Source organism: Centruroides sculpturatus, unplaced genomic scaffold, assembly GCF_000671375.1.
Source record: "Centruroides sculpturatus isolate CEXI.00-Female unplaced genomic scaffold, Cexi_2.0 scaffold67, whole genome shotgun sequence".
Classification (NCBI taxonomy): Eukaryota; Metazoa; Arthropoda; class Arachnida; order Scorpiones; family Buthidae; genus Centruroides; species Centruroides sculpturatus.
In genome coordinates this window covers 954,285-972,084 of record NW_019384305.1, presented here as the reverse complement: position 1 = coordinate 972,084, position 17,800 = coordinate 954,285, and the positions used below count along the sequence as shown (strand labels likewise).

General features: G+C 26.5%; 1 protein-coding gene across 1 annotated transcript in view; it reads right to left on the bottom strand.

Moving 5' to 3' along the window:
- Positions 1–1,455: 1,455 nt before the first annotated feature.
- LOC111618867 (DENN domain-containing protein 1B-like) overlaps positions 1,456–17,800 on the bottom strand; it is a 28,426-nt gene continuing 12,081 nt past the window's right edge. The window contains exons 6-12 of the mRNA XM_023360485.1: positions 17,134–17,179; positions 14,577–14,678; positions 8,745–8,972; positions 5,269–5,409; positions 4,759–4,797; positions 2,854–2,922; positions 1,456–1,753 (exon numbers count right to left, since the gene is read on the bottom strand). Of these exons, the coding sequence (XP_023216253.1) occupies positions 1,604–1,753; positions 2,854–2,922; positions 4,759–4,797; positions 5,269–5,409; positions 8,745–8,972; positions 14,577–14,678; positions 17,134–17,179 (775 nt within the window). The 3' untranslated portion in view covers positions 1,456–1,603. The remainder of the gene's footprint in view (positions 1,754–2,853; positions 2,923–4,758; positions 4,798–5,268; positions 5,410–8,744; positions 8,973–14,576; positions 14,679–17,133; positions 17,180–17,800) is intronic.

Here is a 17,800-nt window from a genome sequence, read left to right as displayed (position 1 = left end):
GAGATTAGGCTAACTTTTTAAATCTGTTAATTTAAGTATTCCTTCACATCTGAATTTTTAACAGTTTAATGATTATTATACATTCATTTACTTAGGTCAAGGTCTTTTCAAAATTTTTTATATATATAGCAGCTGTCATACTTTTTTTATAATGCACAGTTTAGGCAGTTTATTTGGTGCCCTTTTAGTTTGAATATAATGCCAAATGATTCCTTTTCATGTAAGTTAATCCAAATTTAATTTAAAAAATTTGACTTCAAGCCTGGATAGTCCACTTCTTGCCAATTTCAAAGTTGAAAATATCATCATTTGATAGAGCAAAGCCTGATTTACTTATCAAAAATTTTCAGGATTTTTACCAAAACTTGCTTCTCTTCACTTTAAAAGGGGTGCAGGGATAGTCTGTGTCACTCTGTATATGGAGTAGATTTAACTATCAATTTATCTATCAATGGAGATTTAAAATTAAATAAAATACAATTTCTGATAATTTGTCAGTCCTTACATTTTTTTATTAAAATCTTTTATGTATTTATTTAAACTTTAATTCAGTAAATTTTCACAAAAATATAGAATAGTGTGAGAAACACTCAGAATTAGAAAGTGATAGTAATATTGATGTTTTTATATGTATTATTATTTATTCTGCCAGAAGTTTTCAGTATTATTGCACCAAAATTTTACCATTAGTTTAAAATAAATTAAGTAAAATTCAAATTATACAGTCTCAAAATAATTATAATAATAATAATCTAAACATTATTAAAATTAATTGGTATATAGTACAACAGAACTATATGCAAAGGATCAATGTGTAGTGATTGTTGTTGAATGCGAAAGGAGAAAAACCAGTGGACATTACTCGCAGAATGTGAAAGTGTATGCTGATTCATCTACAGCCTGTCTGTTTTCAACCACACTGGATGTGGATGGCCTCCCTAATCAACTCGCATCTTGCATTGTTTTGTGACCACCATGGAACTTTAAGCATCATTCTACAATGATGGTTTTGGACACACATGAATCACCATACATTTTCACCATTCTGCAATGAATGTCCACCAGTTTTTCTCCTTCTGCAGCCAAAAAAAAAAAAATCACCACACATTGATCCTGTTTGTCCACATTTGGTAACAATGCTTCCATCAATTTGTGTTTGTTGTATTCTACACATAATGCTGAAGTCAATGAATTTTTGTAATATATAAATTAGACCTTCCTTACTGATAGATTACGTCCATCAGAACAAAATATTTTAAAATTCAAATAAATCTGTCTTAGCTAAAAGATTAAAAAATATATATAGAAATTGACAAAAGGATAACAAAGAAAAACAGCAGCATTTTTAGAGATGATATTGTAATAAGCTTCAGAAAATAATCTTTTAAGCTTTTATGCATTTTGCCCACATTAAATAATAATAGATAGTAGTAGTATATGATGATGGAACATGCAAAGAATGACAATCTAACAACTAGATGGAAAAATAAAATATTGAAAAGTGCATATGTAAAATGAATGCAAAATACAAGATAGAAAGGAAAGCATATTTTTTCAAAAGTGGAATAGAGGGAGAATGGTTGTAAAACTAGCAACAGTAGCTTCAGAGACATTCATAAATAAAAACATTCAATACTAAAATTAACTGTAAAAAGCTTACCTTCTGACTTGATTTATGAGAAAATGAAGGACTTGAGGGGGCACTTCTTGGTTGTGAGTGATGATACAAATTTGGCATATCATTGTGTGTTAACTATTTTAAAAATAATTATAATTATATTTTTTATCCAGAAATTAACAAAATATACAATTTAACATTAAGAAATTTGTACAATATAAAATTAAAAAAATTCAATACAATAAGTAAAAATATCTACTGTAGAACATTAATTATTATAAATAAATTTAATAAATATTTTTAAAATGATAAAATTACATATTAATCACAGTGTAATTTCCCATCTTTCATTAAAAATATATATTGATTTTGTATCAATTAAAACATATTTTAAGCTAATTTGACATATCTACACAAAAAAGTCTTAGCATGCTCTTCCATAATCCTGTACGTAATACCTAAAACTGAAATCCAGACAGATGAAATACATTTTTCATCACAGAGATAAAACATATCTCTTATACAATGATAATTCTTTAACATATTTTATTACATCACCAGATTTTTTCAAAATATTCGTTATTATTAAAATGATGTAAATCTTCAAAGTATAGAACATTAATTAATTTCAAATTTGATGTACTTCTGTTTATTGGAGTGTATTTTTCCTAACTTATCATAACAATCACAAATGAATTAAAATGACTGTTTTCTCGTGATTTATGATTTTTTCATAATATTTAAATGATGAGAAATTTTTATTAAATTTTTAAGTTGGTAATCTCATTCTTAATGGTATTGAAACCAACTGAAGAAGAATGAGTAATACATGCAAAATTCATGACGGAATAAATACATAGGAATAAAATAAAATGAAAAAACAGTCACTTTATGTCATTTGTGGCCATTATAATATAATAAGTTTGGGAAAATGCACTCTAACAGCTGGATGTACATCAACGTTATTAAAACTGAACAAGAAGCAAATTATACTACAGAATTTCAAATCTGTTTCTCAATCTAAATAATTTATGACATTATTATCCATATTTTAACAAAATAATAAACACTTATAGCACTTCAGTATTTTCAACAGAAAAAGAAAATGCAACAAAAACTTTTAAACTGTAAATTTCATGCATTCAAGTATAGTATGCAAAAAGTTACGCAGCTTTAAATATTTTAATAAATATTTTATGAGAATTTATAATAATAAAATAATAGTATATTTTAACCTTTTGATGCTGAATATCTTGAAACCTGGACCTGATATCCTTATATGCTCTTTTACTTGTGTCTCTCACCTACAATACAGAAAACATTTTTTTAGCATTAAAATAAGAAAAAAAAACTATAGTTTATTTTCTAATAATAAATTATTTACAGTAGAAACAACCATGCAAATAATTTCTCAAAGAAAAAACAAAAAATAACCACCACTGACAAACAACATTCCTATTAAATTACTGTTTACCTAAATTCTCTCAGTGCACATTCAGTCATATTTTGTTATATATATTCTGATTGTTAACAAGGACTGAAAAAATTTTATGATAATACTATCAATCATTAGATGAAATNATTTACTGATTTTCTTTAAATGAAGTTGTTTAAAGTTTTTATTAATGATTATTTTGTTTTAAATAATAATTTTTATTTTAAGTGTTAAAAAAAATTGATAATATTTTCATATGATATGTTTTTATGATTAATGTGTTCTAATTATTGTTATAGAAAGAAGGTGGTGCTTTTCTGAAATCTATGAAAGTTAAGGTTAGTAGTGTTTGGTTTTATATTTAAAAAAATTTCTTGTATTTAATTTTTATAGTTTTTTCTCTCAATTATGACCATCAGTTAAAACTTTTTCTAGTATATATAATTTGATTTTTTCAAATATATTTCTATTAAAAATACTTTTTCTCCTCTATTAATTATTATTAATACAGTATAGTGATTTTTTTTACTGTAGATATCATGTTTTAAAAAATTATTTATAAAATTTACGACACTCGTTCAGTAACTGATTTCCAAAATTTTAAAAAGTAACATGAGAAATGTATCTTATTTAAAATATATGAAAAATATATCTTCACAAATCCTATTTTTGATCACCTGATAAAAAAGGATTTATGAAGAGTTTTGAAAAGTTTCAGATATTATCTCTTGAGCTTATAGTAAACAAATGTTCAAGATTTAGGTGTATTTTGCAATATGTAGCAGGACAGTAACAAGCACAAACAAAATCTTCTTGCAAATTATCTTTTTCATTTTAATTACTAGGTATTTAATAAATGGTAAATAGTTAAAATGCTATGAACAAAAGAGTAATGAAATAATAATAATAAGCTCTGGTATTTTTGAAACTGTCCAGTAATTTTTAGTAATTTGAACACAAATCAATTATTGTATTTATTCAGACACTTGGCAAATCTCATCATTAAATTTTATTCAGTTGATTCAACTGAATAAAATTTAATGATGAGATTTGCCAAGTGTCTGAATAAATACAATAATTGATTTGTGTTCAAATTACTAAAAATTACTGGACAGTTTCAAAAATACCAGAGCTTATTATTATTATTTCATTACTCTTTTGTTCATAGCATTTTAACTATTTACCATTTATTAAATATCTAGTAATTAAAATGAAAAAGATAATTTGCAAGAAGATTTTGTTTGTGCTTGTTACTGTCCTGCTACATATTGCAAAATACACCTAAATCTTGAACATTTGTTTACTATAAGCTCAAGAGATAATATCTGAAACTTTTCAAAACTCTTCATAAATCCTTTTTTATCAGGTGATCAAAAATAGGATTTGTGAAGATATATTTTTCATATATTTTAAATAAGATACATTTCTCATGTTACTTTTTAAAATTTTGGAAATCAGTTACTGAACGAGTGTCGTAAATTTTATAAATAATTTTTTAAAACATGATATCTACAGTAAAAAAAATCACTATACTGTATTAATAATAATTAATAGAGGAGAAAAAGTATTTTTAATAGAAATATATTTGAAAAAATCAAATTATATATACTAGAAAAAGTTTTAACTGATGGTCATAATTGAGAGAAAAAACTATAAAAATTAAATACAAGAAATTTTTTTAAATATAAAACCAAACACTACTAACCTTAACTTTCATAGATTTCAGAAAAGCACCACCTTCTTTCTATAACAATAATTAGAACACATTAATCATAAAAACATATCATATGAAAATATTATCAATTTTTTTTAACACTTAAAATAAAAATTATTATTTAAAACAAAATAATCATTAATAAAAACTTTAAACAACTTCATTTAAAGAAAATCAGTAAATAAAACTATTACTAATTTTCTCTCTTTCCTCAAAATAAAATGTGACATCAACAAAAGTTTATAAATTATAAGCTTATAAATAACCGCATTGATAATTCTAGATTAAAAAGTATAATAATTTGACAACAAAAAAACAAATAATGGCATAATAAAATTTAATAATTTTATGAATTTTTGTATTTAATGTAATTTCAGATAATTATTAATTAAATGTTATGTTTCATTTCTTATTTTTTTTAAATACTAATTACATAATAAAGATTCATATAATAATCATCAAATTTCCAAATACCTGTAATATCAAATCTATGTAACTTACTTTCATACTTGTTAGCCATTCTTTATATTGTGTTTTTAATCTACTACTAGCTTTTCCTTCATATGCTGTAAGTTCAAATTCAAATTCATCAGTAAAGCAACCTTTACCAGTATTTAACATATGCAATCTGCTCTCTATAAACTAGTAAAAGAAATATAAAAATGTTTAAATATTACAAGAATATTTTTTGTAATATAATAATAAAACAATACATATATTAATTCCTTACAAATTAACAAAAATAAAAAAAATTTTCTTTGCAATTCTTATTATAGTTAGATCAATTCATTTTAGTTAATTATTATTTTACAAATGATTAAATCAATAAAAATTTTCTGAACAATAAAATATAACATTACATAAACTTTTAAAGCATTCAATTTACTTTAATTAATTACAATACAAAAATTTAACTTCATAAACTGAATAAAGTATGACATAAATTAATGACAATTATTTAAGAGATTACTTAATTTTATACTTTTAATGAAAATATAAGAAATGTTTAAGGTAGTTTAAATTATAATTTTATTAATGTTGTTAACTGTACGGGGTGTGGCGTAAAGAGTGGATATTCCATTACCTGCAGACATCACGACTGTTCAGAAAATTAAACATCGTGTTTAGTAAAAGTGTCATAGTTTTCGAGTTATTGGACATTTTCTATTTAAGGACAAAGTGTACAAAAAGCCCATGACCTCAACCGAGCAGCTTCGGGAGCGAATCGAAAGGGCTGCACAAAAAATCAGTGAAGCAGGTACTGCGGGAAAAATTAAGCGATCATTTATTAGAAGATGTAGGGCATGTGTCAGAGCCCATGGTGGTTACTTTGAACACTTATTGTAAATTTACAATAATAAATGTAGTAACCCAACTGATCATTTTGTTTTATTCTGTCATTTTAATTAGATTCATTAGATTTCCGATTAATTATTTAGGAGCCCAATTCATTCATGAGATTTTAAAAATTTTTCTTGATCTTTCTCGGTAGGAATATTCATTGAATTGAAAGCTACAAATGCCATTTATGCTATTTTAAATCTCAGTACAATAGGCAAATTATTAGTTAGTTTGTCATGCAGGTTACAGTACTTTTTTTTACACTGAAAAAAAAAATGAAACAAAAATTTTGAATTATTTTTTGTTCTAAAAAAACCAATTCTATGACACTAAAATGGCAGTTTACGTTTGATAGAACATGTATCCAATACTAATATTCAAAAACAGACTGGAAAAAAATCCTTGATTTGTGACCATGACATTGAAAAATGTGAACGAAGGAGTCCATTTTCCAAAAAAATAGAAAATGTCCAATAACTCGAAAACTATGATACTTTTACTAAACACAATGTTTAATTTTCTGAACAGTCATGATGTCCCCTATCCGCAGGTAATGGATTAGCCACTCTTTACACCACACCCTATATGTTGTTATGTCTCAAATCTTTGACACATTAACTACATAACTTTATTAAGAATATAAATGCATTTTAATATGATTTTGTGAGATTCTGAAGAGATATTGATACTTTAATAAAATTTTTTAAAAGATTTCAATAATAATTTGATAATTTTTGTAAAATTTAAAAAATTGAAGAGAATAAGGAACAAATATTTCCTTTTTGAAAGTTAGTTCCTGAGAGAGATCTTTATCTCTCTTATGACTAAATAGTTGACTAACCAAAATAATCATCTTGACATCCCGTCAGATGGTCCAAATTTTTAATCTCCATTGGAGGAGAATTTTAGTATAAATAGGCAATTCACGCCAAACGCAGGGTGCATACGAAGAATGCCATATGTAATAGGCACATATTAAAGTAAATGCCATAATTTATTTATTTTTGCTCATATACGTCTCCATATTATCGAATGGATATAGTTGAAAGAAGATACTTTGTATCCTATAGAGTTATTTTAATATAATCATTATTGTAAACTTTCTCTCATATAAATGATAAGATATAGCTAGAGATAATGTCCATATCTTCTTATATGTAGTTAGATTTATTTCATTAAATGTTTACTTATTATTGTTAATCCGTCTCCTCTTTTTATTTCACATCCTATCAACTTACCCCTGGGTCTCCCCACTCACTAAATTTGAAGCCCTCCTTTATTACAGATATCTTATAATTTTTTAAACACACGATAGGGCGCAAGTTTCATCCCTATCTGGCGTCAGGTCCTGACGTTGAACGGGATCTCACGATCTTTGATCTCAACCTAGAATTAAGCCATCCTAAGACTCAGTGCCGACTAAGTGGTATATATAGATATCATATACCCCGGTTCCTCACAATTTCTTGTAAATGTAAAACCAGTGTAAAATGGCAGAAAATAAACAATGATAAAAATTTGTTAAAATTATTGAAAATATTTTTAAAATTTATAAGAAAATAAGATATGTATTACAAACTTGATAAAACAAAAATAACCAGATACAATACAAATGAGAAAAATTTTTTTATAATTATAACCTCTGATATTGAGGATCAAATAATCAAGGCATTTAAGACATCAGCCTGCCATTCTGGGAACATAGAATTGAATCTGGGCAAGCAACTCTCCAAAAATTTTCTAGTGGCAATCAGTCGTAGATATGTAAAACCCCAGCCCTCATCACCTAGCCACCCATACTTTGGGCCTGGCTGAACCCACAATGGGCATGGAAAAAACTTTTTTAGTGCCCACAGGCAGAAAGAGTAAAAAATTAAAATTAAAAAAAATTCTGATATTGGATCATTTTGAAAATTAATGGGTCTTATCATACAAACGTGATGAATCTTTGTCACCAAAATAATTTTCGTTTGTTAAGTCATTAATTTTTTAAAGTGAATCTAAATAACTGCTCATTGACAGATATACAAATAGTAAAATAATATAAAAACATTTCATTTTAAAAATTTCATCACATTTTTTTCTCAAAAACTATAATTTAATACACTTTAAAAGATACATTAGATATATAAAGAGCTCTGTTCAATTTTATTTAACTTAGCTAACAAATGAAAAACAGTAACTGAATATTGAATATTTAAATAGAAGAAAGAATGTTGAATTTAGATTTATTTATTTGACTAAATTTCAACATTGAATGCTATAAACCATCATGATTAATCAAACATTAAAGCTAATCAGAGGAGATCAAAGGTCAAGCCCACTTTTTACACATCTGTTTAAACAAATAAGCATTGTTTCATTATTACCGGAAAGGAAAAAAATAAAAAAAGGCATAAACTATTAAATTGTACAATGATTATAAAAATTATACTGTAGTAGGAAATTAGTACAGAAATGACATAGTTTTAAAGAAAATAGATGTTTTCTAGCAGTGTAGAAGAAATGACCATTGATAAACTTTGGCACAACTGACAAAGCACTTGCATCGCTGATGTAATAACTATTTTATTCTATTGTATGATAAATCTAATTACAAAAACAGTTAGATTTACTTCCAAATAAGTAATACTTACTTGTTGAAATATCTGTAATTCCAACATTTTTTGAAGAAATGGCTGAATTGGTGCAGGCCGTGACTGAACAAATGCAGTTGGATTAAAACTAATTTTTTCACCCTGACGTAGTCTTAATGCACTCCAATAGCCACCTATCAATTGTACTAGAGCTCGAAGAAATGCTCTTGGAATACCATCTCCCAAAATTGTGTTTGGATTTTTCAATGTCCTTTTTAAAGGTGTTACCTGTAAATGTTAATTAAATTATTTCAATATCAATTTATTTTTATTTATATATTCATAACTATAAAAAAAATTAAATAAAATATTAATAATGAAAAGAAAAATTTATTAGATTAAGCTGTTATTTTTATTTTATTAAAAATTGCCAGTTTAATTTCAATATCTTTAGATTAAAAAAATGAGATAACATTGTTATATTCATGAAAAAATATAAATCATAATAATAATAATAATGCCATAGATAAATATATAAAATTAACTAGATGAATGTTGGCTGTCTGGGTCTAAGCATTACATATAACAAGAATAATAAGCAAAAATTCAAATTTTAATAAAACAGTTCATAATTCAATACAAATTTTAAGAAATTTTCTTGTTCTTTAAACTGTTCCATTTTTTTTGATTGCACTGATCCTTTTCACCACATTAAAAGATAGTACAATTATTATGTCTCACAGTTTTCTTAAAGTAACATATACTAGTCCAGGAGCAGTTTTTTTCTTCCTTATATGAACTACAGCTTTATCAAGTGTTAACCTGAGCCTGTGAATTGTTAAAGTATGCACAATTGTCAGTGGAAACTGTCAACATGGGCACTTACAATCACCATCTTTTCATCGGGATATGATTGGCAAAATGGGAAAAGCATCCTCATATAGATAGGGACCAGTATATCCATCAAATTTTACTATACTACAAATAGTTAATAAAGGTGGTCTTCTGTCTTTATCACATATAATGTCAATTACAGAACCAAGAGCACCATTAACTAAACCATTGTCAGTACAGTAGTTTTTACTTAGCATTACTCTGCAACAAATCATTAAGCAAAGAGTTGAAGACCTTGAGCTTGCTATCTGCAATGCTGTTATTATATTTCGTTGTTAACAACAGAAATAACTCAGTTTATATACATTTTACTTTATTATTTCTAATTTCTTCTCCACTGTAACAACCATTTTCTTTCTTTTAAACATCATTTTCACAGTGTTTACTTCATGAAAGATTAAAGGTGACGGAAACTCAGATAAACAATAGTAGCTGTGAGTGTTGAGTGAATAATAAATCTCAAGGCTGCAAATGATAAAGTTACTTACACATTGACTGCCATTAGATATGTAACATTTTTATTCAACAGAAAAGTAGCAATTTCTTTTAATTGAAAATCTTAAAAGATTACAAGAGATTCAACAAGTAAACTCAAAGAACTTTCACAAATTGCATAACAATGAACGTCATATACAGATTCACAAAAAACAAGACTATTCTTACAAACTGCAATGATACACTCAGGCAAGAATGTGCCTAAGAATTCTTTGATTGTTTGCATTTACAGTTATTCCATGCATCTATCTTTCATACTTCTGAGATAGGGATTATGCTTTATAATCCAGATTAATGTGATCCAGATAAATGGGGTTCCACTGTGTTTTCAAATTATCATGTTACACACTGTTTAAGTACTTTGAATTAGAAACTTCTTTGCTTAATTCTCAGATTATTTATGAATAATTTCACTTTGAAAGATTTAACTTTAATTCTTTCTCAAATGTAAGAATATATGACTAATAGTATTTAGGAAAAAAGATAAATAATAATGAAACTTATTCAATATCTAATAAAACCACAGTCAATATAATCTGTCTCTGAGACCAAAAGTCATCAATTCCATATTAACTTTATTCGTTTTTAACAAATTATTATAATTTGATTATAAAATGAATTAAAACAATGCTAAACCAACTAACATATGAAACTATCATTTTATAAGACAGGAAAGTCTTTAATGAGTTATCAAGAAATAATAATTTTGAGCATTTACCACACATGAATATATGTTTGTTGGAATCACTACTAGTCTGATTTGAATCCATTTACATTTTTTTTTTACGGTTACAAAATAACCATTTAATAATATACATNTATAAAATTATGAGAGAAATTAAATAACTGTTCAATCTTAGTGTGAATCCTACAAACAAATAATGAACTAAATCAATTATGATATATAATAAAAATTTTTTTTATTTCATACGTTTTAACTACTTCTTAATAAAGAATCTGAAATAGTAGCTCCCTGAACAAATGAAATCTATTCAGAAATTAGTTTAAATAAAAATAAGATTTAAAAAATTAACAGTGAAGACATGTGAGGCCTCATCCTCCTCTTTGAGAGGAAGAGCCAACATTTCTATGGATGATTTAAGATGGTGTTTGTACGTTTTGTTAATGTTGTTTCTGTTTCTTTTTTTTTTTTTTGGAATAATTTTAGTTCTGTCTGTATCAATGTATAACTCCAAATGTGACTACTAGAACAGCATATGTATTGCTTGCTTTAAATGTGTGTTTTGCAGTCAACTGTGTTGTTGGTACTGAGTTTTAACTGTTATAATCATTTATTAGTCTCTGTTTGAATTTTTGCCTGTTCTGTGAATTGGGACTGTTGAATCCAAAATATCTGAAGACATCACGCTCATCCACGAATTCAATAATGTCTTCATTTTCAAGGGAAAGGTCTCCCACTTCAGAATTCCTTTTTCAATGTAAATGTTTTGCATTTTTCTAGGCCAAACTCTATTTGAATGTCAGTGGAATAAGTGTGTGTAACATCTATTAGGTAATTTAGTTGTGCTTGTTGGATTCATCTTATTTCACCCATGTACCATGATAGATGAGCTTATTATTAGTAATTCAAACACAAATCAACTATTGTATTTATTCAGACACTTGGCAAATCTCATCATTAAATTTTATTCAGTTGATTCAACTGAATAAAATTTAATGATGAGATTTGCCAAGTGTCTGAATAAATACAATAATTGATTTATGTTCGAATTAGTAGATATCTTAACACTGATAAGATTAATGTGATGATTAAATATATTTAATTATTATGAACATAGATTTTTTAGCAAAGTTACACAAAAACTTATTAAACTATCAACATCTTAAAAAATTAGTGCAAATGAAACAAAAACTTATAAAACTAATAAATTAAAAAANGATTTGCCAAGTGTCTGAATAAATACAATAATTGATTTGTGTTCAAATTACTAAAAATTACTGGACAGTTTCAAAAATACCAGAGCTTATTATTATTATTTCATTACTCTTTTGTTCATAGCATTTTAACTATTTACCATTTATTAAATATCTAGTAATTAAAATGAAAAAGATAATTTGCAAGAAGATTTTGTTTGTGCTTGTTACTGTCCTGCTACATATTGCAAAATACACCTAAATCTTGAACATTTGTTTACTATAAGCTCAAGAGATAATATCTGAAACTTTTCAAAACTCTTCATAAATCCTTTTTTATCAGGTGATCAAAAATAGGATTTGTGAAGATATATTTTTCATATATTTTAAATAAGATACATTTCTCATGTTACTTTTTAAAATTTTGGAAATCAGTTACNAAAACAATGCTAAACCAACTAACATATGAAACTATCATTTTATAAGACAGGAAAGTCTTTAATGAGTTATCAAGAAATAATAATTTTGAGCATTTACCACACATGAATATATGTTTGTTGGAATCACTACTAGTCTGATTTGAATCCATTTACATTTTTTTTTTACGGTTACAAAATAACCATTTAATAATATACATAAAGTTATTATTTTGACTGTAAAACACATAAAAATAGTCTTATCGCCTTCTGGAAATAAAAAATAAAATTTCTTTCATTTAAATAAATAATCGTTAAAAATTAAACTAATTATTCAACCATTACTACTTAATTAATTTAGTAAGAAAAATAAATTTTATAACTGTTATAAGAATTTTATTTGCAAAACATCTTATGCGTGCTAATTTTATTATAAAAATAAACAAAAATTTAAATTAGTACTACATTTTCAAAAAACATCTCTCTTCTCTTTAATATTCCAAACCAATCCAAATCATAACTTTATTTTTAGTTTCATAAAAGAATATTTATTTTATTATACTAATAACTGTATTTCTGTAAATAATTGTAATTCTTCTCAAAAATTAATCATAGTACATTTATAATAAAGTCATAATATAATAAAACATACTATAATAAATTTTTGAAGGGTATTGAATATCTCAAATAATCCAGTGCCAAGCAAACGTACTTGTCAAACTTACTGTTTGTTTCCTATTACATGTTTACTATCTTTGATCAAAATAATAATAATATTGAATAGTTATTTATATTTAACAAAAAGAAAGATGTAATTTAAGTCTACCGAAATTTAATTTTGATTTTTGAAAAACATATAAATTGTATTGATATATTTTAATTAAAAATTTGCAGTGAAAGTTCAATCAGAAAGGATAAAATAGTAAACAGTCATATTAATATTCATTATTCAATGAAAATTACTAATCATTATTTAAATAGTTATATATACATACATAAACACACATATTGTTTGTCTATTTATTACATTGAAATATTTATTCTGTATATATTGATAGCAAGAGTACATGTATTCTTAATATTTTTGTATAGTTTTCTAAATTAGTCAAAACAAAATAATTAAGAATTGAAATATATGAATATATAAAATATATATTCATATATCGGTCTCCTCTAATAAGAAATAAATAGACTACATTAATGTATGTAGTTAGTAACAAAAAATGCTAAAATGAATATCAAAACTTTCGAAATTCCTAAATGGCATTTAGCTGTTCTTTTCATTTTTTCTAAATAAAAATTAAATTGTAAATTATTGCTACAGTAGAACCTCGATTATCCAGACTAATTGGGGATGAAGGTAGTCCGGATAAGGAAAAATTTGAATAATCAAAACAAATACTTTAATTTGTCTTTTAATGATAATACAACACGTTTTCTTTTCGATGACATATTGGTAATATTAAAAGTAAATACTGTATTTAAATCGTGATAAAATTTTCAAGAAACAAACGTTTGTATTGAATTTGGACTACTACTGACCAACGCTAACAGACTACCTATTGTTTAAAAGGCCCTCTGGTGGCGCAAGAAGACGGATTTTATAAAATAAAAAGCAGTTGAAACTGCATTTTTATGAATAAAAATTTGACAAACTATTTATCGTTTTATGATGAGTAAAATTTTTTCGTCGTGTTTGCAGCTTTTAAGTAACGCATAAACCTTTGAAACGCGAGGCTCTTCGGACCATGAGGCATAGATGGTGGTCCACGTTGCCCATGCCTTACGCCGCCCTTGGTCATAGAAATGATGTAATTTGAAAATAATTTATTTATAAATACGTATGTCAAGTTATATTTTTATTACAACGCAAAATATATTTAAGAGTTTATGGCCACTGTGCCAAGTGAGACGTTGAAACAAAAAAAGTTATGTATTCCATCACGTACATAAACAGTGTCGTAATTCGCCAAGTGCAAATCAGCAAATTCGTAAAATTTTTGTTTATTTTGAACAATCCGGATAATTGAAAATCCGGATAATCGAGGTTCTACTGTATTTTGAAATTTTCCATTCATTAATTGCCAAATAAAACATGAAAAACTTTCAATATTCATATCTCATTACATCTCATATTTATTAACAATATTGAAATATCTTGTTATCTATGGCTTATCATTTCATCATTTAAAATGCACTTCTTAAAACTTACAACTTCTGATGGCAAAGAATCCAAGTCATGAAAAGGTGTTTCTATTTTATTGGTATCAACATCAAATAACACTATTTCACCCAATTCAATGCGTTTAACTCGCTGTAAAAAATTCAACCATATAAAAATTTATACGTATATAATAATGTAAATATTCTAAAATCAATAATAATATAGAAACTATAGTGGAATTTAAAACATTATTAATTTTATTAGTAATAAAATATATAACAACAAATTATTACTGTTATAATTTTTTATATATACTAAAAGCTAATAATAAAAAAATATGAAGAAATAGAAGTTAGTAAGGATTATGTGAGAATCTAAGGCCAATACTTTTTGTCTAAATTGAGGTAAAGTTTAATAATTTAACAAAAGACCACTTTTTTGGTCATGAGTCATTGAAATTTTCTTCCATTTTTGAAGAAAGTTCCTGAGGAAAGATGTTGACTTTGATATCAACTCAACAAGGAAGATACTTGTTGCTTTTCTCCTCAGGTGACCCAAATTATCCGATGATTGGACAATTAAAATGAAATAAATAGGGCCAAACACAAACCACCCAGAGCTGGAAAATTGAAATTGAAAGAAACAAGAAAGTTTGCATCCAGAACAAAAAAGTATCCAACCAAAAATGCAGGAAACTGCAGCCAGCTCCCACCAAAACTTACGAAGAATATCTGAAAAGAATGAATGGTATTATGTTGACTTAAAATTGTAAATTCTCTCTCTCATTTGTTAGGTTCAAATAATTAATTAACTGGTTCAATAGCTGCAGAAATAGAATTTAGTCTAATAATAGAATTTAAGAAATATATGTAACTTTCATTTATATTTTTGTTATCAATTGTCTTTTATTAATAAAGTCATTGTTGTGGTCTAATAATGCAGTCTTGTTTTATGGTGTAACTCCATTGTCTTATCCACAATGAAAATAGTTCTTACTACAAGGAAATTTTGAAAGATTTATTCAATCTTTCAAAAAAATAAAAATAAAGATAAATGGCAATCAAAAATGTGTGACATGATCAAGTGGAGCACCAGAAATTTACAGATTATCTAATGATAAATACGAGGGTCATTCTAAAAGAAAAGAATGTTTTGATCTGATGAGCCGCACAGTTCTCCCACCACCCCCCACTGCCACACCTTGGACCTTCCCATTTTTTGTGCCAGTCTGATGCTAATAGTGAGCTGCAATGATCGTTTACTGTTTATAGTGTGACTTTGAAATCTGTGACAAAATTAAAGATCCCACCAATTGTGAGGTTTGTAGTGTAATACGCTTTTTGAATGCAAAAAAGTTTGTCCTATCAAAATTTACAGACAGATAACCGAGGTTTATGGTAATGTGATGAATGGAAGCTTTAGTTCGAAAATGGTGCATCATATTTAATGGCGGGTGAATGAATATTCATGATGAAGAACACTCAGGGCAACGTTCAGTTGTGACTGACAAACTCAAATCAAAACTTGAGGAAAAAATTCAACAGGATAGACATTTCACTATAGATGGACTCAGTTTGTTCTTTCCTGAAATTTCAAAAACAGTTCTTTATGGCATTGCCAGTGGCGATTTGGGCTACAGAAAAGGTGCCAGGTGTTCAACTTTTGATAGATGAACACAAACAAAATTGAATGGGAGCTGCACTGACTTTTCTCAGTCAGTACAACAAGGATGGTGAGGAGTTTTTGAAGCACATTGTTACTGGTGATGAGACCTGAATTTTGCATAAAACTCCAAAACAAAGCCCTAGTCAATGGAATGGCATCATTCCAGATCCCCAACAAGACCAAAAAAAGCCAAACAAATTCTGAGAACCAAAAAGGTTATGGCTACAGTGTTTTGGGATCAAAAGGCGTCCTACTCATCGACTACATGCCTAGAGGAAAAACCATAAATGCAGCAGCCTATTGTCAGACCCTTCACTGACTACACCACTCCATTCAAAACAAACGGTGGGATTGTTGTCCAAAGGCATTGTGCTTCTTCGGGATAACACACATTCACATGCTGCTGCATTGACGAAGAACTTACTTCAGCAGTTTAAGTGGGAAGTTTTTGAACATCCTCCTTACAGCGCTGACTTGGCTTCGAGTGATTACCATCTTTACCCAAAATTGAAGGAATTTTTGGCCAGGAATCACTATGGAAGTGACAACAAACTGAAAGAGGCCATTAATGACTGGTTCAAGAAGTTGGTGGTAACTGAGTGTGCAGAAGGCATAGAAAATCTGGTGATACATTATGACAAATGTTTAAATTTGTATGGCAACTATGTAGAAAAATAGCTAAGGTATCATATGTGTTGTAAAATAAGTTTTGTTTCATTATCTTAAATAAAAATATCTAGAGAAACAAACGTTCTTTACTTTTAGAATGACCCTCGTATTTAATACTCAAATAATCTCTAATGTAAAACATAAATCATATATTAAAATACTTAAAGAAAAATGTTGTATTTTTAAAATTTCAAATTTTGATTTTTGATAAATGGAAATTATAATTATTATTCAAAAATATTTATTAATACGAAAAATTCAGTATACATACCATTAATGTAGATGATGGGACACCAATAAGAAATGGCATTGGAGCACTAAAAAAATATATTTATTAATTTTTCAATCAATTAATGATAATCAAATTGAAAGTAACTAATATAAATGTTAAATATAAAATCACTATTGAGATGTATAAATTTTACTCATCCAAAATTATTTACATCTATTATTTTTGATATGCAGACATACTAATTTTGTGAATATGTGTGTAAATTAAATTTATAATTAATTACAATTAAATGCACGAATAAATATGTAATACAAATAATAATAAACTATAAAAATTAAACCAATAAATTAGTTAATAAAAATTTTAAATGCTTTTAAGATTTACATTATGGTCTATAAGAAATACTAAAACAAATAATACTAAATCAAATAAAATATATATAGATGAATGCTCTATTTATTGAAAAATCATAAGCTAACGACAAATGTATTTATCTATAACAATGAATAAAAGGAAAATAACAGGAAATAAACAGACTAAATAGCATGCTATACAAATCATGAAATAGAGTAAGAAACATTTGCAAGTTAAAATCTTGAATGATGAAAGCATCAAATGAATATGTGATAAAAAATCAATGAAAAATAAAGTTCATTGATTGTAATAATCAATCAATAGCGCCTTTTGTAAAAATATGTGTAAAGAA